The 27166-nt window shown below is 37.2% G+C and overlaps 1 protein-coding gene across 2 annotated transcripts in view; it reads left to right on the forward strand.

The window, feature by feature from the left end:
• The first annotated feature begins 6092 nt into the window (after positions 1-6092).
• gtf2ird1 (GTF2I repeat domain containing 1) overlaps positions 6093-27166 on the forward strand; it is a 37306-nt gene continuing 16232 nt past the window's right edge. Inside the window, exons 1-11 of one of the 2 annotated variants that reach the window (XM_015044332.1) lie at positions 6093-6427; positions 14375-14504; positions 15689-15830; positions 17498-17674; positions 17751-17934; positions 20480-20778; positions 21832-21927; positions 22302-22385; positions 23266-23449; positions 24701-24726; positions 26062-26188. In XM_015044332.1, coding sequence (XP_014899818.1) covers positions 14379-14504; positions 15689-15830; positions 17498-17674; positions 17751-17934; positions 20480-20778; positions 21832-21927; positions 22302-22385; positions 23266-23449; positions 24701-24726; positions 26062-26188 — 1445 coding nt within the window. In that variant the 5' untranslated portion in view covers positions 6093-6427; positions 14375-14378. Of the gene's footprint in view, positions 6428-14278; positions 14300-14374; positions 14505-15688; positions 15831-17497; positions 17675-17750; positions 17935-20479; positions 20779-21831; positions 21928-22301; positions 22386-23265; positions 23450-24700; positions 24727-26061; positions 26189-27166 lie in introns of those variants that run through there. The other variant, XM_015044333.1, reaches the window with a different exon arrangement.

The raw sequence follows: 27166 nt of genomic DNA on the forward strand, positions 1-27166 counted from the left end.
GCAACTATGTGTCTTAATATAAACGTTCTATGCCTTTTCAATCCTTTTAGTGCATTATTATGAAACAACAAGACAGCAGTGGAAAGCATCAGTATGCTAGCAGTTTTCTGATATAAACCCACTGGCAACTGAAGTGAAACACCACGGTGGAGTGATCTGATGTGGACTGGAGTTAATGCACATGTAGACCAGCGGTGGGAGAATCAGTGGAACCAGCACCAGAGGAGTTTTCATCTGAACTGAAGGACTTGTGTAAAATCAGGCACATAGTGAGACTAAGACACCATGACTACATTCACACATAAACAAGCCATATCCGACTTTTTCACTGCAGCCTGAGCGACCCATTTCCAATCTTTTCATCCCCCAAAATATCAGATTTGTGCCACTTCCACATGTGGTACTAAATCAGAGACGTGTCTGATTGTTTTCAACTCGTCTGCAATCTGAACGGTCATGTTGCATTTCATCCAGCTTTTACGTCATTGACACCTGTCGTAATTCTGCACCAGATTATGATGAAGGCACCTGGCTTTTATTTTGATAGTCCACTTCCAGCTATGAGCAAATGCATTTGCATATTTGCTAAATATTTTTGGTCTGTACTAAATATTTAATTTTAAGCTAGATATTTAGCTCAATAACAAAATATTTAGCTTGATAAATAAATATTTAGCTCACTAACTAAATATTTAGCTTGAAACAACATCTTTAGCTTGCTAACTAAATATGTAGCTTCAAACTAAATATGTAGCTTGCTAACTAGATATTTAGCTCACTAAGTAAATATTTAGGTAGAAGTAAAATATTTAAGTCACTATGTAAATATTGAGGTTATTGTTAATGGGCTCAATATTTAGCTCATTAACTAAATATTTAATTCACTAAGTAATTATTAAGCTTGCTAAATAATATATTTAGCTTAAAACTAAATATTTATCTCACTAACTAGATATTTAGAGTGAAGCTAAATTTGTAGCTTAAAAGTAAATATAAATATTTACTTATATTACCTAAATATTTAGCTCACTAACTAGATATTTAGTTTAGTTTTGGAAACTAAATATTTAGCTTGCTTGCTACATTTTGAAGTTAGTATTTGTACATGAATAAATAACTTGGTGTAAATTTGAACCCTGATTTTTCCCCCCTCTATGCCAGGCTAAATGACCTAAATTATTGCTGTTTATTTTTGACTGTGACTCTTCAAACAGCACTGCATAGGATCCACTGGCCCATCAACAGGTTTCCAATAAAACCACAGCAGAAGCAGCTCACTTCCCCTAACCTTGAATCACTGGACTGGTCACCACTACTGCCATCGTGTCTTCAGAGATAAATGTTGGTTGTGTATTCCATTGAATGGCACTCAGTACTACCTATCTACTAATATTGTAAGAGAGACATGGACATTATTCTTGGTATTATGGTCTGGGAAGTCACAAGGAGCCAGGTTCTTCCATCTTTCTTCTCAGCTTCAGATCCAGTGAGGATTTTCTGGATCTTAAGGGTCCAGCTACGTGAGCTGGAGCTGCAGCAATGACTGTGTGACTCTGATTTGTATCAAATTATTTCTTAAATTTGCCCCACTCACATCCGTGAGCTCGGGCTGCCAACTCGGTTATCCATGTGATCAGATATTGTAATCATTGCTTTATGGTCACTTTCCACTGGTCAATTTCCCACCACTCTCTGTGGTTACCAAGCTCTTTATGTCAGTGGCTGTACATAGTTAGAGAAACTGCAACTTGACTGAAATGCAGTTATGATTGTGAAAAAGTATTCTGGCTTTGCTTCTTTCGTCACATTTGAATGTTTCAAACCATCAAAAACCAATTTTAATATCAGACGGAGATAACCTCAGGTGTACCCTGCCTTTTGCCCACAAAGCTGACATCGGTGGAATTTTTGAAAGTGTTGTTTTACAACTTACTAATGCAGTATTTCAGAAAAAGAACATTATGCTAACTTGGGGGTGGAAGTAGTTTGATGGTCTAGAACCATCAAACTAGACAGCCAACTGTAATTGATTAACTGCATAAGTTTTGCTCTCTAAAAGAAAATCCCGAAGGAAAATGTCCAGCTATTGGTTACCCATATAAAGGATCCAAAGTACACCAGCAAGTCCACCTCTGAATGTCTCAAAAAAACTTTTTGAGTGGAATAGTAAAAGTCTAGACTTTTAACTCCAATTTAGATGTTGTACCAAGACCTTAAACAATTAATCGATGCTCTAAAACTGTCCATTGGAACGGAACTGAAAATTATTTGTGAAATATTTGCCTGTTCTCTTAAGTTTTTTGTAGAGCATGTCTAAAATATTTAATAGAAGTTGAAACTCTGGAAGCTGAAATACCTCAGCACATTGCTACTAGACTTCCTTTCAGCTGGCGTTTGTAGAGCAGCCAATCTAGGAGCACCATTAATGATCCTTGGCGCTGATTGTCTGTACCGCAATGAACTGAGATAAGGAAAACATTTGATGTTAGATCCTGCTGTAGTGCTATGATGCCTTCCATTGTGCACATTTAAGTATATTTGGTGTCCGAACAAGAAGCAGTTGTAAATGTTTTTAGAGGGGATTTTCAGTATTTGCAAATTGCAGTCAGAATGTCCATACCTGGGGGCCCATTTTAAATTCAAAAACATTTTAGTGTGACAAAAAAAGCAAAAACTGAAAAAAATGTCTAACTTTGGGAATACTTTTTCGCAGCTGGGCACCTCTGCAGCACTGATATGATAAAAAAAAAACTGTGTTGAATAACTATACTATATCTTCCTTTGTTATACTATTTTCAGGTGGTTGCTAAAGGATACTTTTGAATTTGTCCTTAAAATCAAACTTGCTTGAACTTTGGATGCAAACAATTAATCGACTTATGATTAATTGTCATAAATCTAATAAACCATTAAATGTAGATTAAGGGGTTATTAGATTAGGATTAGTTCCACCCAATTAACTAATAACGTCCACTTAGACCTTATTTCACTGTTGCAGTGTGGCCGCCATCCAAAAGAGGGCGCCACTGGTCGTTCTGGAACCAGAATTAAAGATGGCGGGGTATTCCTGTACAGGAAGAAAGAAACGGCCCAGACAGTGTCTGGTGTGAGAATCAAAGATTATGTGGCTCTTTTTTGTTATAGGACAAAATTCGGGTTTTTCAGAAAGTTCCCTCTTATCAAGTAATCGTTAGTTGATCGATAACTTGCATCCCTAGCTTGGACCGAAGGTGGGTGATTAATATGCTGGAAAGCCTACAGAAGAGGGCCGTCCTTCTAAAAACACTAATTAGTGCAGACAGTTATACTTAATTTACTGTGGACTCTATCAGCACAGATCTCATCCATTTGGTAATTCATGATGTTTTGTTAAAATGACAGCCAACATGAGCCCTTTCTTTTGCTGTATTATTAGAAGTATACCTGCAGTGCTTTACTGATCCCTGAAGGGCTGTCACACAAGCTGAAACCCTAACAAACAAACAGGTGTGTGATGCTGAAACTCACCCAGCCTCTGATTAACGATACGAGGCTTTTGTTTGGTGCTTATGCTGTAAAGTCTTCCAGAATTTGATTTATCTAAGTCTCATCTGAAGCAGGAGTTTGTTTTGTGGGTTTGCTGAAGACATGAAGTCATCATTCAAGGCAACATAAAGTTTCCACTGGATGTATTTGTATTTGGCCTCCTCCGCTTGGACCCTTTGGATTATTGCTGCAACGGTTTTGGAGATTCAGTCATTAAATATTAACAATGTGGCTGAGAGTCTGTCAGTTTTGTGTGCTTGTTTTTGAGCTCTGGGTTATTACTTACACAGCTCAATCTGGTTTTTGCTGATTTTGAGCAAATGAAACAATATTCAGAGAAATCACAGTTATTTATTCCTTCCACCGCTTATGAAACTGAACTTGTGCTGCAGATCTTTAATCCAAATCTGAGTTTATTAATACTATCCTCAAATGTGTTTTCCTGGTGGTAAAGTTAAAGCACCCAATAAGAGGATGTTTATTTTTCATTTCATTTCCTGGAGGCATTTCAAGCCTCCTGGTATCACTTTTATTTGTTGGCCTTGGCAAAATGTCAGCTCTTATCTATGTGTCCTAGTTTTTAAAATCTGAGGGCAAATTAGCAACATTTAAGCAGTTTATGCTTTGACCAAAAAAACAAAAAAAACAAGCAGCAGGCAAGGCAAACGTCCCAAAACAATATGTAAAGAATAAAATAAGGTTTATTATGAGTAAAGTTTGTTGATGGGTAAAACCACAGCAGTACATTTTCTTGTGGAACAATTTCTATTTCTTTCCATTAACTTTACTGTACATTAAAAGCCAGATTGTGTTCATCCCAGCCACTCAGAACAGATGCTAGTCCTAAAAATAATTTAAAAACTCCACGGCTACCCCATTATGCAATCAATGCAGTGGCGTATTCAGTCGTACTGTTCCCCTCTTCATTTTTGTCACTCTTGTCTAAGACTTGCATGTTGTGTATTATTGTTAGTAAGTACTTTCAATCTGCAATGGGATTTTGACATCCAATCTTCAAAAAGGGTGTTTCTAATTTTTTAGAAGAGGAAAACATTTAAGAAAAACATGTTTTGGAAGCGCTCTATTGTGAGGGGATTGGATTTGATTTTAATATTTTAAATATGGAAACAGCAGCTCTTAAATTCATAGTAACTCCATCCTGATTAGTTTCAGGATGGAGTTATTAGAAATAGAGGGCTTCCAGGATTCAAAACTTCCAGGATTCAAAACTTATCATGGAGGAGAAATTGTCATTAAGATGTGCACATATTTTGAATGTTCAAAAACACATTTATTTTCATTTCAACACAAGAGTTCTAGCCTATTGTGAACAGTTAATACATGTTTTATAAATGTAGTATTGTAAATAATGTTACTTTCAGAGTGCAAAATATGTAAACTATAGTAAACATTTAGATTAGAACATGACAACCGATGATGGTGATAACTGAACTAAAATGACTCGCAGTAGAAGTGAGAAGAAGATAATAATGGATTAGGGAGTACAGAAAGGTCAGGTAGCAGTGATTAAATAACTGGAGAAAAGTGTGAAACAACAAACCTGTTGTTTCAATCAAAAAATCTAAATTTATGGAATAGTGCAAACATGGATGAGTTTATTTAGAAATTTATGGGAGGCACTGATCTTGACAAATTGTTAGAACTTTCAGAATTCATCTTTATATTAAAAGTGCGGCTCACATTTCTCAAAAACTACTGCAGACTAGAAGAAAATGTGCTGCTACTGTAAACCGCAATAGTAGCAGGTAGAGAGCAGAAAAGATGAGCTCTGTTGAGGGAAACAAAATGCAACATGGACCTTTGAGTAAACAAAGACAACAATGTGCTTTTTGGTCTGTTGTGAAAACAACACACATGAAAATAATTACTTTTAAAAGTGCTATGTTAACCTTTACTTTTATAGTAGGGAACATATAATAAAAACCTAGCTATAAATTCCTGATGGATGGATTAGAGAAGAAATGAAAAATCCAGGTAACTATAGATCCAAGGTATTAAATTTGAAAAAGAAATCAACTCTGTCTGCTTATTTGTGTTTTCCCTGTAGAAATAATTCTTAATTTAATATTTTTCTTTTTAAAAATGTAAATAAACAAATAAATACTCTTTTGTCGTTGTTTGTAATCATTAATTAGATCAGAAAATGTAATTATAAAAACCTCCAGAAACAGGCCCAAGATAATTCTGATTTAAAGAATTAGGATTTTTTAATTTTACTAAAAGAAAAAAACAAACAAAAAATCTCATTTAAGATTTAACTTTTGTTGTGCCCTTAAAATAATAATAATAATAATAATAATAATAATAATAATAATAATAATAATAATAAACACCTGAAATTGAAATTGTAGCACAAATGAAAATCCACATTGTGAGTTATCTTTTGGGGCCCCGAGCTGGGGCCGTCCCTGTCGGATCAGGGATTTCCTAAAGCAGAACAGAGTTTATGAACTGGATGGCATGATTTTAAAATACATACATCTTTACACGAGTGAATATTTGTTCCCTATGCTCCCTTGCTTGTGTCCAGAGGTTGACCCGTTAATCCTGTATGTAAATCGCAGCCAATGGATGCTGCTGTTGAGCTGGGCTGGGATTAGCAGGAGACGAATGAGTTTCAATTTTACTGGATTACAGAACAAAGAAAAAGGGGAAAGGGACACCCTGCTCTGTTAAGGGGCATAAACAAGAAACAAACTCAGAAAATAAGACAGAAAAACACTCGGCTGCAGGAGTCGAAGCCGTTGTCTGGAGAGTGATGCGGATTACGGTGTTTTAGCGGACATTGTTGGATGGGAATTGCGGCTGTTTCTGATGGATTAAAACGGGGGAATAAACCGGGATTGACAGCAGCAACAAGGCTATTTAATCGCTAATTAAGGTGAGATTTTACTTCTCTCTTTTAATAATTCTAATCGTGTTGGTTTATTAATTTAGTATAGTGTGGTTTTTGTAGTGACAGCGCGGTGAAAATATACGGATTATAACCTAATTTCTGGACTGGGGGAGGAGATGAAAGGCTAGCGTTAGCAAGCAGGCTAACGACTTGGAGCTAGCTGGTTAGTTAGCTTAGCGTCTGTTTTTGACCGTTAAACGACCCAAAACGGTCACTGAAACTAAGTTTAAAGACTTTATAACGAGTTTTCAGCTATTTCTTTTTGAGTAAATTGCTAGACTCTGTTTTTAAAACGCGCAAGCAGCCCCTGTCTGCCTGTGAATTATTCTGGCTATCACTGACACGAAGGTTACCCAGCTAACAACAAAGCCAGCTGGCTGGACTGGAGGTTGCGCATTTTAAACCGAAAGCGACGCGGTTGAAGTGTTACTAACGCCTTAATAATGACCGTGTTGCACCGTTAGCAACACCTTACTGTGTATTATAGCGTTGTCATCGGTTTCAGCTTGTTTAAAAAGTCCTAAAAACTTACAACTTGAGTGTATTGTTTTCCAGCTCAAGACAGACTTTGACAGGTTTTGATATTTCAGACTTTTTTCTGCTTTATTTCGGCTAAACTCATCCTTATATATTGATTTAATTAATTATAACCTAAGAACACCTGTAAACAACAGAGAGAAGACTAGTAGGCAGGACTAGAGTGTCAGATAAGTATATTAGTGTTGCAGCATAGAGCGCAGAGAGGCAGCAGTGAGGTGTGCTGTAGGTGTTCAAGGGGGAGGTTGGGCTGGATCATGGATCAACTCTAAGCTCCTTCTTGTTTGCTTTGGTGATGCACTAGATGAGGTCAAACAAAAGTCTCTGTGGAATATGTTATTTCCAGTTGACATTTTGACCTGCAGTATGAACTGGGCGCAGGTAGCGCTAAAGCTACAGTAAACATCTGTAAACAAGATTCATACATTTTTTGCATTTCACTTTTCCAGGCTCACATCTTCAGTTTAAAACATTCCTGAACAAAAAAGGACATGCATGTTTTTCCATTGTAAAATGATAAAATATTCCAGATTCACATTTTTGCAATCTTTTTATTACCCCTAGTTCACAATAATATCAGGGGCTTGTCACAATAATCCAATAATCACATTACATAAAAGCTTGACAACTTCCATTCTAATGATTTATCTTGATAACTTTAGCTTGATAACTTCTATTCTAATGATTTATATCTGAAGGGAAATTTTGTTTACGGAGACATCCATTTTATTTATAATTTTACTTGTGCATAACTTTTTTATTTGTGTTTTATATTGTTTTTGGTTATCAAAGTATGGATATTTAGAACATCTTTAAAATAAGTGTTAAATCCAGAACTTCCAGTTCCAGTGCTAAGCGTTCATTACAAAATTAAGATAAATTAACAATATTAACATTTGTTTTTACAGATACCAATATACTAGTGAAAATATATTGTGCATTCCTAGTTTTAAAATATTTGAGAAGTAGTATTTGTGCGAACTAGTGAAGTCTAACTTTTAGCCTGGAAATTGGTCCAGTATCCCAAAACATATTTGGAATGAAAACATTTATAGCTGATATCCTTACTTTTTTACACCTAGGAACCTTGTCAGGAAGCTGGACTTCAACACTTCATTGTTTTCTTTTCAGTTGTCCATATGTAGTTTGCGCATGTCAAGCTTGTAACAACAATTTACAGGATTGAAGACTTGTTTTCTCACTTTAACTGTGAGAAATCAAGTAAAAAAAAGCTTCAATATTATTTATTGAATCCATTTCTAAAGTTCTGTGGTTATGTTTTTTTTTGTTTTTTTTTCCGAAGACATTTTTGTCCATCATCATTTTTCCAGACCACAACTCCTCCAGAGACCATGCTGGGTAGTTGATAGACATAAGTCTTACTGCTGGCTGTATATTACTCAGCTCACAATTTATTTCCTTGAGTTCCTGCTGCTTCTGTCAAATAAGCTCTAGTGCTTCACTTGCATGGAGTACTTTTACTGCTGAAGTGGAACAACTGCTGTTACACAAAAATTGTGTAGTTATTATTTCAGATTGCCTTATTGAGCATTCTGAACATGACTAAACTCAGACCCTTCTTACACAAATGAAGCAATCCAATTGAATTTATTGACCTCATGTATGTTATTATAGTCCTACATTTGATAATGACCTACTTCAAAGGGCGGATTTGAGGAAGTACAAGAATTCATTGTTTTGGTCCACATCAGAGTTCCCTTACGCATTATGCATTGTTAACCACCAATGGTTAATAATACTGACTAGTACTAACAATGGACTAGTACTAACCAGGAATGGAAATGTGATTTGGTCTGATACCGCAGTAGAGCTATCTCAAGGTCAAGCATGTGGTTCTCTTCTATCTTTGATGGTGATGGACCCACCAGATAGGACTAACTCTGTGATAGATTACCTGTCCTGCCAGCAGCTGCCCCCTGTGGAGTGGAGGTCACACTCTCAGGATGTGCAGATTATTAGCAATCACTTTGAGAACCAAGAGAGATCTTTTTACCGTACAGCTCATCATGCTCTCTGTTTTTCTCTATTTGAAGGTTAATGCTGTCCTGTTACAAGGTGACAGTTTCTCCATGGTGCCATTAGGCTGCATCCCTGCAAAATGTAGCCAAAGAACCATCCACTGATAGTTACATTCAAACTTCAAATGCAGGACCTTGCAAAAGTGTTTGACAAATGTTGAGATATATATATATATATATATATATATAAAAAATATATATATATATAAAAAATTCCCCTCTCACCCTCTGTGGGTGGTCTCTCTTTCATCCTGAGCTCGGGTCCTCTACCAGAGGCCTGGGAGCTAAATGGATAGTTTTTTAAGCAGGATTTTCACTTTCAGCTTTGTATTTTTAAGATGCCTTTTTCCACCATCTTATGTTGAAGGATAAATCAAATTTGAAGGTTGTCTGTTCATGTGACCACAGCTTCTTTTTTTAGGTCGTCCTGCTTGGATTTGCAGAGATTAAACATAATATGACACAAGACAAAAGGCGGATGCCAGACTTGGAGCACAAACATAGGGATTATGCTGTTTGTTATGAAAAGCAAGATATTAGCTGTCCAACCACACCCTGTCTAAAAGGTAGTAGAAGTAAATTAAAATATACTTCTGCTTTTGTTTCCTTACTTCGTAAAAGAAATACAACCATTTGGCCCATTTTCAGGTGTTTTGTTCCTGAATGTCTCTGAGGATTGTGTTGGCCCATTCAAGCTGCACTTGATTTGGAGATCATGACAGATTTACCTCAGCATGCGCAGTGTATTCTCACCGGACCAATTTAGCTTAGCTGAACACGGCTTCAGAGTAAATGTGTTTATGTCAGATTCAATGGATGGGATTGTGTGGAATGTAAATATACTAAAACCCTCTGTGAAATGTGAAGCAGTACAACTAAAACCTTCCTCTTAAAGGATGGAGTTGATTTATGGTTTTCTTCACTCCATGTCTCTCCATTTATTGTGATAAATTCTGGGAACGTATGTTTAGGGCGCATTCACACCAACCACGTTTAGTCACTTTAATCGAACTCCAGTTTTTCTAGACAGTCCGGTACATTTGGGGAGGTGTGAATGGTAATCTGACCAAAAAAGTGAAGCCTGGTCCGCCAACAAACCTCAGTCTCCATTTGATTGAGGTGAACAGTGGTGCAGTTCGACTGTGAACACCAACAAGACTAGAGATCAGTCCAATGGCAAGAAGTGGGTTGTGGTGCAAGGTATTGTGGGTAAATACAACTAATACAGACACACATGTCCAGCTTTAGCGGGAGAAATGACTCGTCGTTTTTTTGCCAAAGACAAAACAGAAATCCTCCTAAAATCTGACACCACTCCATTTTTATTTACATTTTGCAAGGAAGGACGTTGCACTCAGTTCTTCAGAGGTTTTTGTTGTTGTTTCCTTCAGTGGTTCTTGGTGCAGCCCCATCCACATGTGAGGCATTGAACAGGTTTTTCAAAGTGTTTGGTTCGTTTGACACAGTGCAGTGTGAAAACACCCTTACTTTTTGTAGACAGGCACATCTTTGTTAATCCATGTAGAAAAAGTATGTCTAAAACATTCTGTACAGGATGCATATTTTTGACATTCTGGATGAACAACATACAGTAAATAAAAGGAAAATTTATAACAATTAGTGGTAGTAAAATAAATTGTACTATTCAGATATTTTATGGACATTTGGATGTGGCATGTACAGTCCAAGCAGTTTTGGTGTAAAGTTTCCCCACAGTAGGATCAAGTGGGAGATGGATTGACTTTGGCTGCAGTAATATGGGCCTTACTCTGGTCTGACATAGTGAAGAAAGAGCTGAGCCAACTGAGCGACACTTTCGATTTACTGTTCTGTTTACCTTCTGACCCCTACCTATAGTCCTGAGATATGGACTGTGACTGAAAGAATGAGATCCTGAATGCAGCTGCCTGAAATGAGAATGACATCAGCAGAGTTTCCCCCAGAAAAGTTATTAAACCCAGTGATTGGAGCGATAGTCCATGTTTGTATGTTAAAAAATGGAAACATGTATGCTCTCACATCAGTCTCACTGCATCCTCAGTGCAGACCTCTAAAATTGAGACAAATCTTTTACAGTTGCACTTCTAGAGGTTTGAGTTGAGCGAGTCAAGCAAGCAGTGAGGTTTGTATACGTGTGTCTTGGTGCAGTACTCACCAAAAACATCTGCTCTACAAGAACACCTCCCAATAGACCATTTTGAGTGTGTGGTGTTGTGTCCGATCTCCAGCATATTACAGAAGTTCAGAAGTGCACAACCAGGCGCTGCAAAAGCGTGCAAAGACGCCGTGATTAGTGCATGCCCCTTGACCTTGAGCTCAGTTCAATGCTTCAACTTTAATTTTGCTATCAGAAGCTGTTTTTCAATTAACCATTGAATTGCCCAAATTGATACTATGAAAACAAATTTGCTTGATGAAAAAATGGCAGTTAAAAAACCCTCCTGTTTTTCAATAAAATATTTTTGCATTGGGACGAGGTCGTTTTTCAGCTGTCCTCGAAATAGTTGCAAAACTGCAATGGAAACCCTTTTTTTCGCCGCATGAGTCACATGATCGATGGCGGGATGTTACTACTAGTGAAAACGACAAAGAAGACGGCAGGAAGTGGTAGTAGGATGATGGTTTGTTTTTGTGCTTTTTGGGACAATGTGCCGCTGGCTCCACCAGAGCTCCCACAACATTGCACAGTTCATAAAAAGTTGTTGTTTCAACGTGTTGAATCCAAAGCTCTTCCATAAAATTGCCAACTACAAATTTCCAAAAAATGGCGCCTATGTAGCCACTCATAATTTTGAGGGGCCTGTTGCTCCAGTGCCTGAATAAGAAGCAGATGTCTCCTCTGATGGCTGATAGATGAGTGCTAGTGCCATGGCTGAATTATCAGGATAATCTCATGTAACTGTTTACATCTGTCGCTTCCTTGATTTTTAATGTCTTATTGTGTGAACAAACTTATTCACGCCTAATTTTAACTTGATTTCTTATTATTAGAAACCTTGCTAATTTTGCAAAATTGTGTTTCTTCGACATCAGAATAGCAACAAAGATTTTTGCACATTCGTAATGGAAACACAGCTACTGTTACTGTTGTATAAAGAAACTCTTTAAAATGAACAAGCAGTGCTTTTCCTGGTGGGGGTCCAAGTAAAGCCTGGTGGCCTGCCAGGCTTGTATACTGTGTGGAAACTCTGTATCAGGAACAATTGAGACACTTTTGGTTGAGATATTAACTAAACTTTTTCTCTGGATGAAGTATTAGTGAATAATATTTGCATGGCGACCACCAACAGAGCAGCGGAGATCAAAGACTCTACCGAAAACCTTCATCTGGCTTCCTTAGAAACATGACCGTCCTCCCAGACTGATTATCCCAAGCCTCTGCTTGCTTATCTCCTCCGTCCTCCTCCTAGCCTCCCGCCTTTCTAAATATGAGAGGAAAGCAGGCCATCTATTTTGAGGCCATAATAATTTTGGAAAGGAGGGAGGGGGTCTAATGTTTGCTGTGTGGCCTGAGGGGAGGCAGATTTAGATGGACTTGGCACGCTCAGACTGGTGTGCAGCTGAATCCCACCACGCCCACCCTCCTCTCTCTGCCTCTCTGTCCTCGCCTCTATTGAGTCAGTGGTTTGGGTTTGCCAGAGGCTAGGATAATGGCTCCCAGTGTCTGGAGAGATTAAAGGCCAGAGCTGCATTGTTCAAATGCCCCGAGATTAGTTTCCACGGAGACGGGTTTCAGCACCGAGCATTTTTTATCTTTTTTTATTATTATTATTCTTTTTGTCTCCATGACTGTTTGCCCCTTTATGCATGATTCAACTTGGATGTTTTTAATAAAACGATCTTTCGGCTGCATCTTAACTGCAGTTGAACTTTAGATAGGAACTTAAGTCGTCTTGTCCACCTTAAGTCAATACTCTTCCTGCACCATCTGTCAAGGAGAGAAAATCCGGTGTAAAGGGTATCATATGACATCCTCTGAGCGCTCTAATCGTCTTTAACTGACAACGGCAGCTTTTTGATGGATTTGCCTTTTAGATATTCCAGAAATATGACTCTAGGGAAACAGGCGCCTGTCAAACGGATGGATGGATGGATTAGCGTGATCTTTTTTTTAATTTTTTTTATTTTTACCATTATGTTCCCTGGAGGATCAGCTAAGACAAGAGCAATGTGGTGAAGTCATAAAGATGAAATGTGAGAGGATAGATCTAACATGGTTTACAGAAGAGCATTAGAAAGATGATGGAGTAACATGTGGAAGAGGTGCTCTGGTCAGAAGATAATAAAATGAAACCTTTTGGCCTAGATGCAAAACACTGCATGTTGTTCTCGGCTATAAAGCGATTTTACTGATTGTAAATTATTTTTTTAATTTGTTTTTGAAGATTAAATTTTTGGAAAATCAATGCTATTTTTGGTCCTCTCTTTTTAAGCTTTATAGCTTTTATTTATTTGGCCTTTAAATTCAGGTCAAGTCTATGAAGGAATATTAGGCTAAGATTTGAATCTTTTTTATCCATGAGAATTCATTTCTAATATTAGAATAGAGTAGTAATTACATGAGGACTACACTGCAAAAACACAAAATCTTACCAAGTATTTTTGATCTAGTTTCTAGTGCAAATATAGTTGTACATTTGAGATTAGACAAAAACAACTTTTTCAGTAATATTAAGGAATTATTGAGCTCCTATATTTTGCTGAAAAATTACTGTTAAGTTAGTTTTATCGTATTTCAAGTGTACTGAGTCATTTGCTCTACAAACTAGACCAAAAATATTTGGTATGATTTTGTGTTTTAAAACATTTTTCTTGCAAAATCTGGATCTATGTTGTGCTAATATTATGATCATATTGTTGTAATTAAATAAAAATTCTCATAGCCTGGCCCTAATACTCCATTGTGAATTCACAGAAGGAATAACTCAAATAAAAGACACTTTTTGGAAATATTTTACATTATTTGAAATGTCTTTTTTAGAAAAGAATGGTTAAAAAAACCCAAACAATTAAAACTGGCTCTGCTATGAACAAATCAACAAACAAAAGAGTTTATTTTTAAGCCATATTGCCCAGCTCTTCTCTCAGAACACCATCCCCACAGTGAAACATGGTGGTGGCACCATCATGCTGCACAGACACTTCATTTTTCAGATTTTATTTCTAAAAAAAAGTTTGAAAGCCATGTATTTCACTTTTTCTTTGTAAGTGAACAATACTTTGTGTGTAAAATAAATTAAAACTTGTGTTTGTCATGCAAAAGAATATGAGAAAGTACAAGGTGCATCAGTGTTTAAAGGTGTAGCTTTTATTTGATGTGTGCCTCCTTTAATGCGTGTTCATCTGGATTTTGCAGAGGTATGGCTCAGATGAGGAAGCTGGCGTGTGATGGCCTGAGGGCGAGCTCCCGTGGCGAGCCACAGGTCCAGCTGCTGTCCGCCAGGCAGGAGATACTCACCAGCCTGGTGTCCGCCCTCGATTCAGTGGTACGTTCTACATCTGCTGGCGTTTTCATGATGCTATCAAACTGAGATCTACCCAAAAACAGTCCGGATTTATAAAGCTACTTTAGAGTTTTGATAATTCAGGGTTTGTACAGGTGCTTGAAAGCCTTGAAGATGCTTGAATTCTGTTTTCCAGGGTTTGGAAAGTGCTTGATTTCTGTAATAAGTCCTGAAAGTGCTTGATATTCAAACTGCACAGTTTTGAAATAAAGTGCAATCTAATGTTTCATTGAAAACCTAAATTTAGTTTTCAGTGTGTGGACTAAAATAATTAACCCAAAATGTCACAAAGTAAAACATTCTTATTATTCGTTTGTCCTCCACTTCCCAAATTCTGTTTTCTCTCTTTTAAATTCTTTCTTCATGTTTTTATGGTGTTTTATATGTTTTATCAAAAAATAGACAAAGTTGTCTTTTTTAAAATATATAATATGTGAAAGACTATATATATATATATATATATATATATATATATATCATTATCTTGAGAAACAAAGAAAAATATAATTATAAAATATATTTGGAAAAACAATATATTTTCATACTCCTAATGAAAAGAGAAATTTTTTCCCTCACTCTTCTCTGGTTTTAGGTCAGTTAGAGTTACCAAAATTATTTCTGTTTGCTAAATACCAGAAAACTTGGCAAGAATTTTTTTATAGATTTTATTCTAACTTTCTTTATGTATTGTGGTTAAACATTACTGTAGCATTATTTATTTGGATTGTTTCCATTTAATGAATATTTATTATTCCCAATGGCTCGGTGACTTATTGATCTGTGTAACTGAAACAAAGTTGGATTATGTTTCACACAGTAAGCAAAGTTATTTAAATTTTTAGAATTTTATTTTGTTAGTGTTTTGTTTCCAGACCAGTTAGGTGTATAGGCTGTGTGTATGTTCAAAACATGAAATTTAGTTATATTTTAGACAATCTAGTCCCTGCTGTAGAGTGTAGAATATTAAAACAGGACATTATTAATAACAGTAATAAATAATATCACATTTCAAAGTTTGATGCTGGGAGAGTTTGAAAACTCTCCCAGTTTTTCTTGACATGTGTTTGAATTTTACTGTGGGAGAAGTGTGTGAACCATCTAATTGGAGTATGAAGTATAACTGAAGATTTCTGTGCTTCTGAATCCTGTCTCTCGCCGCGTTGCAGTGCATGGCGATGTCTAAACTCAACGCAGAGGTGGCGTGCGTCACCGTGCACGAAGACAGCGTGATCGCTGTGGGGACGGAAAAGGGCAGAATGTTCCTCAACTCCAGGCGGGAAATCCAAACGGACTTCTACAAGTTTTGCCGTGAGCCACACCGCTTTCCCGCTCCTGATTAGACGTTTACTTATTCCGTTTGCGTCCACAGCTGCGAGGCAGTTGCGCAGTCGAGTCTCCGTTGGGTTTTAACATTCTGATTGAGCCAGAAGCTTAGGTAACCGCAGCTGTTTGTGTTTTAGCTCAGTGTCGGATTACTTCAGTGTGAAGTGATCAAATCAACAGAAGCGTAACAGAATCATGTTTTCTCTTGATCTCTTTAAAACTGCGCAGTATCCGCAATTTGATGCATTATGCAGTTTGTAGTTAAGGATCAGGTGTGAGAGGCTTACAAAAATTGCCAAAACAATCTGGATTAAATTTAGTTCCCTCAATAAAAAAAAAAAAATCACTACAACACGCCTCATTTGTTATCTGGTTGTTTTTCCACCTTTGTGTTGTGAAGCAGGATAAAAATAAACCTATTTTAGACTTAAAATGTGGGAAGGTATTATAATTTCACACGGTGTTCCTAAACTGATCAGTCATTAAACAAAATCAGTTGGAAGGATAAATTCCTGGCCTTCCCCATTGGATTCTCCCTGTTACACAAAGTATCAGAAGATTTCTTTACACTTCTCAGAGTTTTAATTCATTTATAAATCAATTGATGCTGTTGTCGCATTGCAGCAACGAGGTCCGGAGTTTGAATCCTGTCCTTTCGTCTCTATCCGTGGAGTTTACATGTTTTCCCTCCATCTGTATTTCCAGCTCTCTCTTTGCGGTTTAACTTTTTTTCAGAAAAGCCAAAAAAACATTTCAAGCCAGCCAGTTGAACGTTTTTTTGGGGGTTTTTTTTATTTACAATTTTGCCATTTCCATGAACCTTTTCTAATGCGATACTTAAAAATGTGCATAAGAAAAACACATTGATGGAAACACAGTGGGTACCATAACCAACAAGGACTTGACTTTCTTGGACACCATTTATTGTTCCAACTGTGAACGGTGAGAACCAACCAAAAAATTAACTCTATCAGGCCTCCTGAGAAGAACGGTCAATGATGCATTATGGGCAGCCATCTTGTTTGACAAGCATGTTTCACAGCTTCTGTTTATGTAGACTTTGATTTCAGGTCAACTACCCAACACAGTTTTAGGGCTTGGCTAAGATTTTAGTTTATTTACAAGAATAAAGTCATAATATCACATGAGTAAAGTAGTAATATTAGGAGAATAAAGTAGTAGCTTTTTTTTTTTAATATAGATATTGTTTTTGAGAAAAATAAAGAATTCAAATGCGGAATGTTGAGCGTCTTGTAAAGTTATACGTTGGTGTAAGTTGGTATAACTGAATGTGTTTCTTTTTAAGACAGCACCATATGAACTGTGCTGCTCACATTACGTCCTGATAGTGAAATCTTTTCTCATTAAAACAACTTTTTTCACATAATTTTAACATAAAATTGCATATTTTCTTCTAATATTATGATGATCTCATAATTCAACAACAATTTAATTCACAAGGGATGATTGAAACAAAAGCAACTTGGAAATATTTTCTGTCATTTTAAATCTCTCTTTTTGGAAAAGTAAGTGAATGAAATGGAAAAAAACAGAGCGATTTATCTTTAAGCCGTATCGCCCAGTCCTAGCTTGAATTACAGTTGCGTATTTGTGAGCCGTTTTTAACATTTCACTTTTCATCCTGGCTTCAGGAGCGCCGTGTCTGCAGAGTCTGACCGCCGTAAACACCCATACCAAAGACCAGGAAGGCGATCCCATCAAGCTGAGTAAAGACGGCGAACACGCGAAACAGCGAGCGCCGTCAGACCCCCAGTCCAACGTCTTCGTTCTGAGGAAGATGGTGGAGGAAGTCTTCACCGTCCTCTACAGTAAGACTGTTCTACGCTTTATTTGAAGGGCGGGGTTTGATTTTTATCCATCTGAGCCGCGTCTTGTGACCTGCAGGCGAGGCTTTGGGTAAAAGCAGCCTGGTCCCTGTGCCTTACGAGTGGATCCAGAAGGACCCTGGTTATGTCGTGGCCCACGGTTTGCCTGAGGGAGTCGTCCTGAAGAAGCCCTCGGAGTATGACACCAAGACGCTGATGAAGATCCTGGAGCACAGCCACCGCATCCACTTTACAGCGAAGAGGTGAGTCCGTGGGGGAAGCAGCCGCTTGTTGTTTAAAAGCTTGTATCACATGAGTAACGCAGCTGTTTCACATTAGATTAGTCATTCCAGCCTCTAATGGTTTGCAGAAATTAATACTTGTGTGTCGCTGGGAGCAGACTGCTGCTTCAGCAGGGTATTCATCCTGACTGGACAGGATTTAGAGTCAGTTTGAAAAAAAAAAAACTCCCACTCATATTACATTTTTAGTGTCTCCACAACACATTTAGTAATATTTATTGGTGTTTAAACATGCGGCTTGAAGAGAAGCGGTAATATATTTCTTTTCACTCTACAAGAATGCTTTTAGGGAACAGAAATTGTCCCTTAAGAGTCAAACAATCATTACAGTGACACAAGTTAGAAAAACACACCCATGAAATTAAAGGATTATGAGCTGCAGCACAGTTGTTACACTGAGATTGAGGATTTTACAAACACTGGTCCAGGATGTGTCGTAAGAACAGAAACTAAACTTTTTATTTTGTTGCTTGTGCCGAATGAGGTCATAATCTTTTACATACTTTATATAACATTAAAATTATGTAAAAAAAAAAAAAAAAATCAAATAAGTAATTCAGTTCTGTTTTAAAGGAGAAAACATCTTAGGGTTGATCTATTGATTAATTTTTTCAAATTAACCTATCAATAATTAAATAGCAAAAGGTGCTTTATAAGAAATGCTTTCAGATAATTTAAACCAGGTGAAGCTAAGTCTATGCTATTTAAAGAGTTCCAGGTAAAAAATATCTGCAGACGAACCCAACATCTTTTGAACACTTTTGACTTAATTACTGCTTTGAGTATGTTGTGCTTTTAGCAATTAGTCTTTTTAGTCTGTGTTCTCTAGCTATCGATTAATCAGTTACTAAATTATTTGACGGTTATTTCAGTAATTGATTCATCACGACTAATCCAACTAATCATTTCAGTCATTTTTAATTTAACTTGATCTATATGTGGACAGATATTTATTTTAATGCTGATTTTCAAGAATGTCCTTTAAAATTTTGACTTGAACACCAAACCTCATCAATTTTCCAGTCTGCCAGTTTAGATGGACGTCCATGTCTTGGTAGATTGAAGAGCAGATTAAACAGAGTTTATTTTACCTTTAGGCTGTATAGTTTGAAAAACTTAATTTTTATTTTTCTTGTTGTTTTCATCTTTATCATTAATTTTTGAGAAAAACACAAGTTTCATTTGAAATTGTCTTTGAAGCAAACATTTTGTCTAGCAGGAATTTGCTGCTGAACATTCAGCTTTCCATGTTAACCCCTGGGAAACACAAGCTATACTTGTGATTCATGCAAGTTCTGAACTTACACTCTGACAGTCTAAAAGCCTCACCTTTCTGCTGCTTTGGTCAAAGCAGTGTGTGGTTGAGGCAGAGCAGCGTGCAGACAGACGCTCAAATGAGGCATTTTAGGCTTGATGATAAAAACAGAAACATACAGACATGGAGCAAGGAAATAGAAGATTCTGGCTAGGAATAAATAAAACCAGTGAGCTTTTATGCTGGGGAAGGAGTGCAAAATGGCATTGGATCCAGGTGAGGAAAACAGCTGTGGAAAATGCAATAACAGCATTTTTACGGCTTTATATTTTATTTGCACAGTTTGGTATTAGCTGTAATAAACTTTTTGCACAAAAGGTCAAGTTATTACTTAGATTGTGCTAAAGCATTTAATATGAACAGGAAGGTCATTTACCTTAACACAAAGCAATTTGTTTAATGTAATGCATATTTATGATTCTTAATGGGTCAATGAGTTATTGATCTGTGTAAATGAAATAAAGGTTGTCTTATATTTTACACGTTACTTATTGAAATTGGGGGATTTCTTTTGTTAAATTTGTGTTTTGTTCGTTCACCAATCAGGTGTACAAGGTGTGTGAGGGATGTTTTGTTATATTTTAATTTATTTTACCCCTGCTTTGTGGAATACTATCACAACACATTGTTAATAACAGTAATAAATTCTGATAAATATACATCGAATTGCAGTCTGGGGTTGGAAATGTTTGAGAACTAACCATGAAAAGTTCTTGAAGGAAAAATGTCTGAACCCTGTAAATATTGATTAAAGAGAAACAAATTTACATATTCAAGAAATTAACATGGCAACACATAAACAACAATAATAAACACAGAATATAAATGAACATGAAGAGACCTTCAAAAACTAACAAACTGAAGGAATGTGACCAATTTGTTGGTCCTTCAGATAAAATGCCATTAAACCACATTGAAGGTTATGGTTGTGTGGCAAAATATGGAAAAATTTACAATCAGCTTTCTTTTATGTGTTGAGTTGACCTTTCACCTGTTTGTGCTGAGATAAGAGCCGCCACATGTTCAGCTCACCACAAATGAGAGATTTTCTGTTTCTATCTTTGCGTAAAGAAGTGAAATAAACGATCAGTAAATACATGCCGAGGTTCTTCATTGCTGCACAGAACTAGATGCAGGCAGCTAAATACAGGTTAGCATGAAAATGTTCTAATGTTTTTTGACTTTTTGCAGGCAAGCTGAGGATTTGTCCAGAGAAGCCAAGCCGAGCACGGAAGTGAACAACAACCCCTCCGCTGCCGTCGTCGTGACGCCGAGCAGCCACGGCGCGGCAAAGGCAGTCACCTCGCCGAGTCCTGCCACCGCCAACAACTCGGTTCTGTCAAACTTCCTGTACGGGATGCCCATGTCCTCCAAACCCCACCCTGACAGCAAGCTGGACTTCAAACCCGCAACCCTCGTCAACCTGGGCAAGGACAGACTGGCCAACTGGACAGAGAAGGGCTCCACTGGGAAGGACGGTGGCAACACTGGTTAGACTGGCCTTTCAAAACTTCTTAAGACCCTCGCCCCCAGTAACAGGGCGAGGGTCCCTTTTTGGTATCCACAGAAACCAAATAGGGAGTGTTCTATTATTATTGGATGAATACAATACAATGGCCTATTTGGGCCATTGTAGAACCAACACAAGGGATTGCATTTCCACAAAAAAAATCAAGGAAAAGTCAAATGTTTGCTTGAAAAAACTCAGAAATCTTGAGACTAATCTTTGAAATTGTCTAGAGAAAAACAGGTTTTGTTTTTTTTTTGCCAGATCTTTGCTCCTCTTTTTTTTAACCTATAATGGCCCTAATACACTGTTATAAATAAAAACAACCCCAACAGAAGCAATTCTAGACAAGTTTAAGTTTAGTAAGTAAAAACACAGGATGTCATTAGGCTGGAAAGATTGTGGTTCAAACAAGAATTTTGACTTAAATTTTAAGCTCTCACAGCCTACAGACACCAGGCATAAATTATAATCGGAAGAATCCATTATTTATTCATATAATTTTCCTCTATACGCTTCAGAGGAAAATATGGAATTTTTATAGCATCTTCCACCCACTTTATTGTGAAAATCTAGCATCTTTCTTTGTTTTAACACCTAAATCAGAAACAAAATGATGGTTCTTTAAGCATTCTGCTGTAGATATTTATCCGAAATCACAAGCAGTCTTGTTTTCAAAAGATCAAGTCAGATTTGTGGCACTAAACAAGTTTTATTTAGCTGGATGGTGACAAATATCGAACATTGCAGACCCCTGGTATAAACAAACCACAGCCTAACTGATAGCTTCGCCATTGCATCTTTTTTTGTCGGATCTATTTGACTTAAAGCCCAAAGATGTTTTAAATCTCAGCTTGATAGCTCAATAGCCAATAAAACAATGTTAATTCTTTCTATTAGAGTAGTGCACTTTTACAGTCATTATGAAGGTAATTAAGAAAATGAGAGCTGGAATGCTGAATATGTGGGTGCTAAATTAACATTACAGCCTTAAATGAATTGAGCCAAAAGTACTTAATTTGTCTTGTACTTTTAGATGAGCCAACAAGGCTACCTGCTGAGCAGGGTCAGAGTCCGCCTGGAATCCACATCTCAAAGAGGCTGCTCTTCTCCATCGTGCATGAAAAATCAGGTTGGTCCCAATTAATTAAAGAGCAATTACTTTGTATAAAAGTACATTCATCACTCATATGTTTCTGAAGGAGCGTTTCTGGGAAAGATGCACAGATTTATGGCATGCGTTATTATATAGCTATATCATAAATAATATGATCACAGAGAAATAAACCCGACATATATGTATTGTTCATGGAAACCAACATCCACCTGTGTTCACTTACTAATCTGTCTGCTGTAATCCTTTAGAAAGATTGCTCTGGTTTACCAAGTTGGCATTAAGTGAGAAGGAAAAATACCATTTCATGATATTTATTTGACTTTCTGAAGATTTGGTTTACATTAGCCATCAAATAACCAGGACACTGAGAGGATTCTCTTCTGTTGCAGAAAAATGGGACTCGTTCATTCGGGAAACTGAAGACATCAACACTTTGAGAGAGTGCGTTCAGATCCTGTTCAACAGCCGATATGGTGAGAAACAGTTGGCCGTTAATATCCCAGCTATTTTATAGCCAGTCAGTGCTACTTTTGTTTTGTTTGGAGGTTAGCACTTTATTTGATCATCTGTTCCTTTCCTGTTATTTCAGTAAAACAAAGGCTCCTTTTCTCCAAAAAAAGAAACGCTTTGACTTTTACCTGGACTTTTATTTTCTTATAAATCTAACTTTATGAGAAATTGGGGAGTTTTTAATTTCTTTGTTTTTTTTTTTATTTGAAACTGGTGTCTTTTTTTTGTTTCCCAAATTTCCAGTTGTTGTCCATTTCGGTAACAGTTATATTTTGTAAGATTCTGGCAGGCGTTCACTCATTAAACAATTAAAAAAATGTCAAATCCTTTGCTTATTTTAGCTTGGATCAGGGTTTTCAAAACAAAGTTTATATAGATTGCAAACTGATCTCTAAAGAATATGTATTTGGTGTAGTATAGTCCTGTCCTGATTTCACAGTTTGCATAAAGTAGTTGAAATAGACCACATGTTTTTGGTCGTTATTGTTTCTGGGTTCTGTTTTTTTCTCTTTCTGCAGGTGTAGAGACAGACTTCATGTATTCTTTCTAACATTTCAGATGCCAACAACATCAACATCTTCCTCCTAAACATCTCAATAGTTGTAAAAATTGCACAAAAGAAAACCTAAGAATTGGACTCTTTAAAATGTTGGAAATTGAAAATAATTGAAAATTTGCAAAGGTTGATTTAATCCAGTTACCAAGTCCAGTTGAAGACAGTCCGTTGGTATCCACTGCCTGTAAAATCATGATGTTGCTTTTGTATTTACAGACCTAAAGAAAACATTTCATTAGAGTTAAAGCACTAAACCTTTTTTGTTTGTTTGTTTGTTCTTTCTTCAGCGGAGGCTCTTGGTCTCGATCACATGGTGCCTGTCCCCTACCGCAAAATCGCCTGCGACCCGGGAGCTGTGGAGATCATCGGCATTCCAGATCAAATCCCCTTCAAGAGGCCGTGCACGTACGGCGTGCCCAAGCTCAAACGCATCCTGGACGAGCGCCACGGAATACGATTCATCATTAAACGGTGGGAAACGCATTGATTTGTGACCTCATGGCGGCGGCGGCCCAGAACCATACACAGATCACAGCCACTTTATGTGTCATTTTAAACTTGCATTCAGTAAAAATGAATCTCCCAGCCATCTGCTTTTTTTCAGCAACCGACTGCTGAGTCATTTCTGTCCTGAGCGACTCTCCGGCTCACCAGCACGCTGCACTAATGGCTGCTCTTCCTCCCATTTGTTCAAGCTAATTTAAATGAGCCAGCATGCCTTGTTTGAGATAACGCATCTTTTTACCCATCCTGCAGGCAGCTCATTAGTGTTAATATAATTAGCAAAGATTGAAAATGTGATTAATTCACTATTATGTTACATTCCCATTGTCTCCCTCGGTGAGATGTTTCAGATGCAAACCCTGAGGTGGATTCATGCCAAATCAAATGGACTGTGAGCTCAAAGCAACGGATCAGCTAACTGAAACCATTGCTTCCTTCTTATTTAAGCCACAGATGTCTATTTATTTATTGTCCCGATGGATGGATGGATGGATGGATGGATGGATGGATGGATGGATGGATGGATGGATGGATGGATGGATGGATGGATGGATGATCTTGTGGCCCCGCCCTTCTCCTGCTGTGGGAACCAGTCGGCTCCCTCAGAGCTTCAGTGCTGAAGCCTCTTCCAGCTCTGATAATCGGGAACTGATGCTGATCATCAGCCAGTTTATTGTTTCTACTCGCTGCTTTTTTACCGCTTTACTGGAAAAAAACAGCTTTTTTATATGCCGTTGTACCTCAAATGAAAACCTTTTATTTGCTTCTCTGTCATTGTCTTTCTGCCACAAAGTTCAGCAGACCTCCATGTGTGTCACTCTGCTTTTATATGAGAGGTGGCAAAATGATTTGCTGGATGAAATAAACACAGCTTCATTAAATCTGCTCTGAAAGGTTCACAAACAGGTGTAAACAAACACGAGTCACAGAAATCTACCTTGAAGTTAATTATAATCACAGCGAGAGGGGAGAGAAGCAGCATGTGGCAGAGAGGATTAGGTTATATTTCACATCCAGACGACTATAATCATTAGGTTGTTTCAGCTGTAATAAAAGAACCTGGCTGTTTTTGTTAGACTGATCGTTCAAAAGGAGTTAATGTGCTGAAAGAGTCAGTAATGACGTCCTCCATTTGTTTCAGAATATTTTTTTAGGTCCTGAAAACTGAAACAGCCTCTGAACTCTCTGACTGACATCCTGATGTTTTTTCTGTTGCAGGATGTTTGATGAGAGGATTTTTACTGGTAAGGCTGTAATTAATTCTGTTTTTCTTCTAATGCCATTACCACTAAAATGTACAAGCTGCTATTTGGGCCTTCATTACTGAAATGCTGCTGTGACTTCTTAAAATTACTGTTGGTGACTGCAGCTGAAAATGTAGGGAAATTATTTCCAGGATGACTAAGTATCTGCAGAACAATAACTAAAACCTTTTTAGCTTTTGGATTAATTTCTGTTGTGTTTCCGCTGACTGCAAATAAGACAAAAAAATATATATATTTAAAATAATCAGTAGCTGCATTCCCATTACAAATGTGCACAAAACTGTTTCGATATTATGCTAAGGTAAAAAAAAAAACTGTTTTACATTTGCAATATTTCCATTAAATAAGAAATGGAATTAAAAGTCACATGTGAATAAGTTTGATCACATGTTATGTCATTATCGCCATCATGCTGCTGCTACTTCCTGTCATCTTCTTTGTTTTATTTGCCAGTAGTGACATCCGGTTATTGTTCATACGAGTCGTGTGATGTGAAAATAATGTTTCCATTCCAGTTTTCTGAAATAAGCTGACTTTGGTAAAGCTGAAAAACCAACACATCATATCACAAAAACATTTTAATTTGTATGTTTCCATTGGACAAATTTATTTTCTTAATTCCAATTTGTGCAATTTTATGGTCAATGGAAATGCAGCAAGTGTTATCTTGCTTTACTCACCTGTTGATGTAAATTCTTTAAAATGATAATAATATATATCTAAATAATATATGCTGTGCTAGCTAGCAAGGGTAAGATTAGCTAGGTATCTAGCTAGGCTAGCTAACACTAGCTGTTAATATTCTAGATAGCCAGCTACTCACCTGCTTGCTAGCAACTGTGTATCGGTGATAACATTTCGTTCCTTTTTTGTGTCTAATTGGGTAAGTGCAAATTAGTCGTCAGTGTGGAGTATTAAGTCTTAAATTTCATTCATAATGGTCTTAAAAAGGTTTCAAAAAATCTTAAATTTGAGCTTGGTGAAACCTGAAGAAATCCTGAAACAGGAAAAGATCATATTATCGGTGTTTCAAATATTTACAACAAAAAACTAATCAATTATTATTGATATCGACTGATATTAAGTGCTTATATCATGATATGTTTTTCAGCCATGTCATCCAGCCCTACTTTGATAAAATCAAACCAGATTAAATTTTGCAAACCTTTCAGCGTCTTTGTGATTAATCAAAGGAGGCAACAAGCAAGATAGGCTGTCAAGTTTTTATTTACCGATATACATTTACTCTCCCAAACACACTCTCTGTTAATGTGGTGCTTTGTTTATTTATCCTCTGTGTCTTGTTTGTTGAAGCTGCAGGCAAGATTGTCAGAGAGGAGGGCAAGCTTGACCCGGGCTGCGCGCCTGAAGACGGTTTCTCCGACTGCCTGGGCTTCCCTCCCACCGCAGCTGAGCTGCTCAGCAACGCTCACAGCAGCAGGTTGGCTCTCAGCCCACAGACACACTGTCCAAGATAATGCCATAGCCTTAATGTGCTAACTGAACAAGGACACAACGTAACGCTGTCATCATTTGCTTGACGAGAAGTAAACACAAGCAGTTAATTAAAGCACTGTAATTCATCAGCAGCAGGTGTGACGTCCTCTGCCAAAGCAGGAGTTTTGGCTCCTTTAAGTTTAGTTCGTCTTTATTAACACAATGCCAGGGTGGAAAGACGCCATCAGCGACTTCGGAGAAGCAATTATTGCTTCTCTGAATACTGTTTATGGAAGTAATACTGGGTCGATTTTAGAATAGAATAGAATTCAACTTAGTTGTAATTGCAGTGAAATGCAGTTAGCATAAATCCAGAAGTATATGTGTATGTATATGTGTGTATACATACACACATGTACATATGTAGGTGTGTGTGTGTGTGTGTGTATATATATATATATATATATATATATATATATATATATATATAGACTCTTTGAAAACTATCGGTTACATATCCAATTTAGTTCCACATATGGAAGTGCCACAAATTGGACTTTTGGGGGGTGAAAAGCTCAGAAACAGGCCGTTCAGACTGCTGTAAAAATGTCTGTTTTTGTTTTTTTTCTTTCTCCATCTGTGATATAATATTTATGGGAGTACTATGTGGTGTGTAAGGAGCCCCTGCTTTACACCACCGGATTGAACAACTGTGGCTTATTTGGAAGCTTTTCCCTTCACACAAGCAGAAATGAGGTGACGTGTTATATAATCTGCCAGCACAAAGAGCCAAGATGGTGGATGATGTGGGCTTGTTTTACAAGAAGAAGATCTGGGCACCATGCAGTCATTGACTGGACCATGAGCTCTTCACTTCGCGTATTCTAGTGTGAAAATGAGAGAAAAATTATCCAAAACACAGCAGAAAAAGGAATCAAGCTGTCTGCAAACCTCCATAAACTGCAGCAGCTTTGCAGTTAAC

Source organism: Poecilia latipinna, unplaced genomic scaffold (assembly GCF_001443285.1).
Source record: "Poecilia latipinna isolate Pla-1442-1.1 unplaced genomic scaffold, P_latipinna-1.0 Scaffold669, whole genome shotgun sequence".
NCBI classification, from domain to species: domain Eukaryota; kingdom Metazoa; phylum Chordata; class Actinopteri; order Cyprinodontiformes; family Poeciliidae; genus Poecilia; species Poecilia latipinna.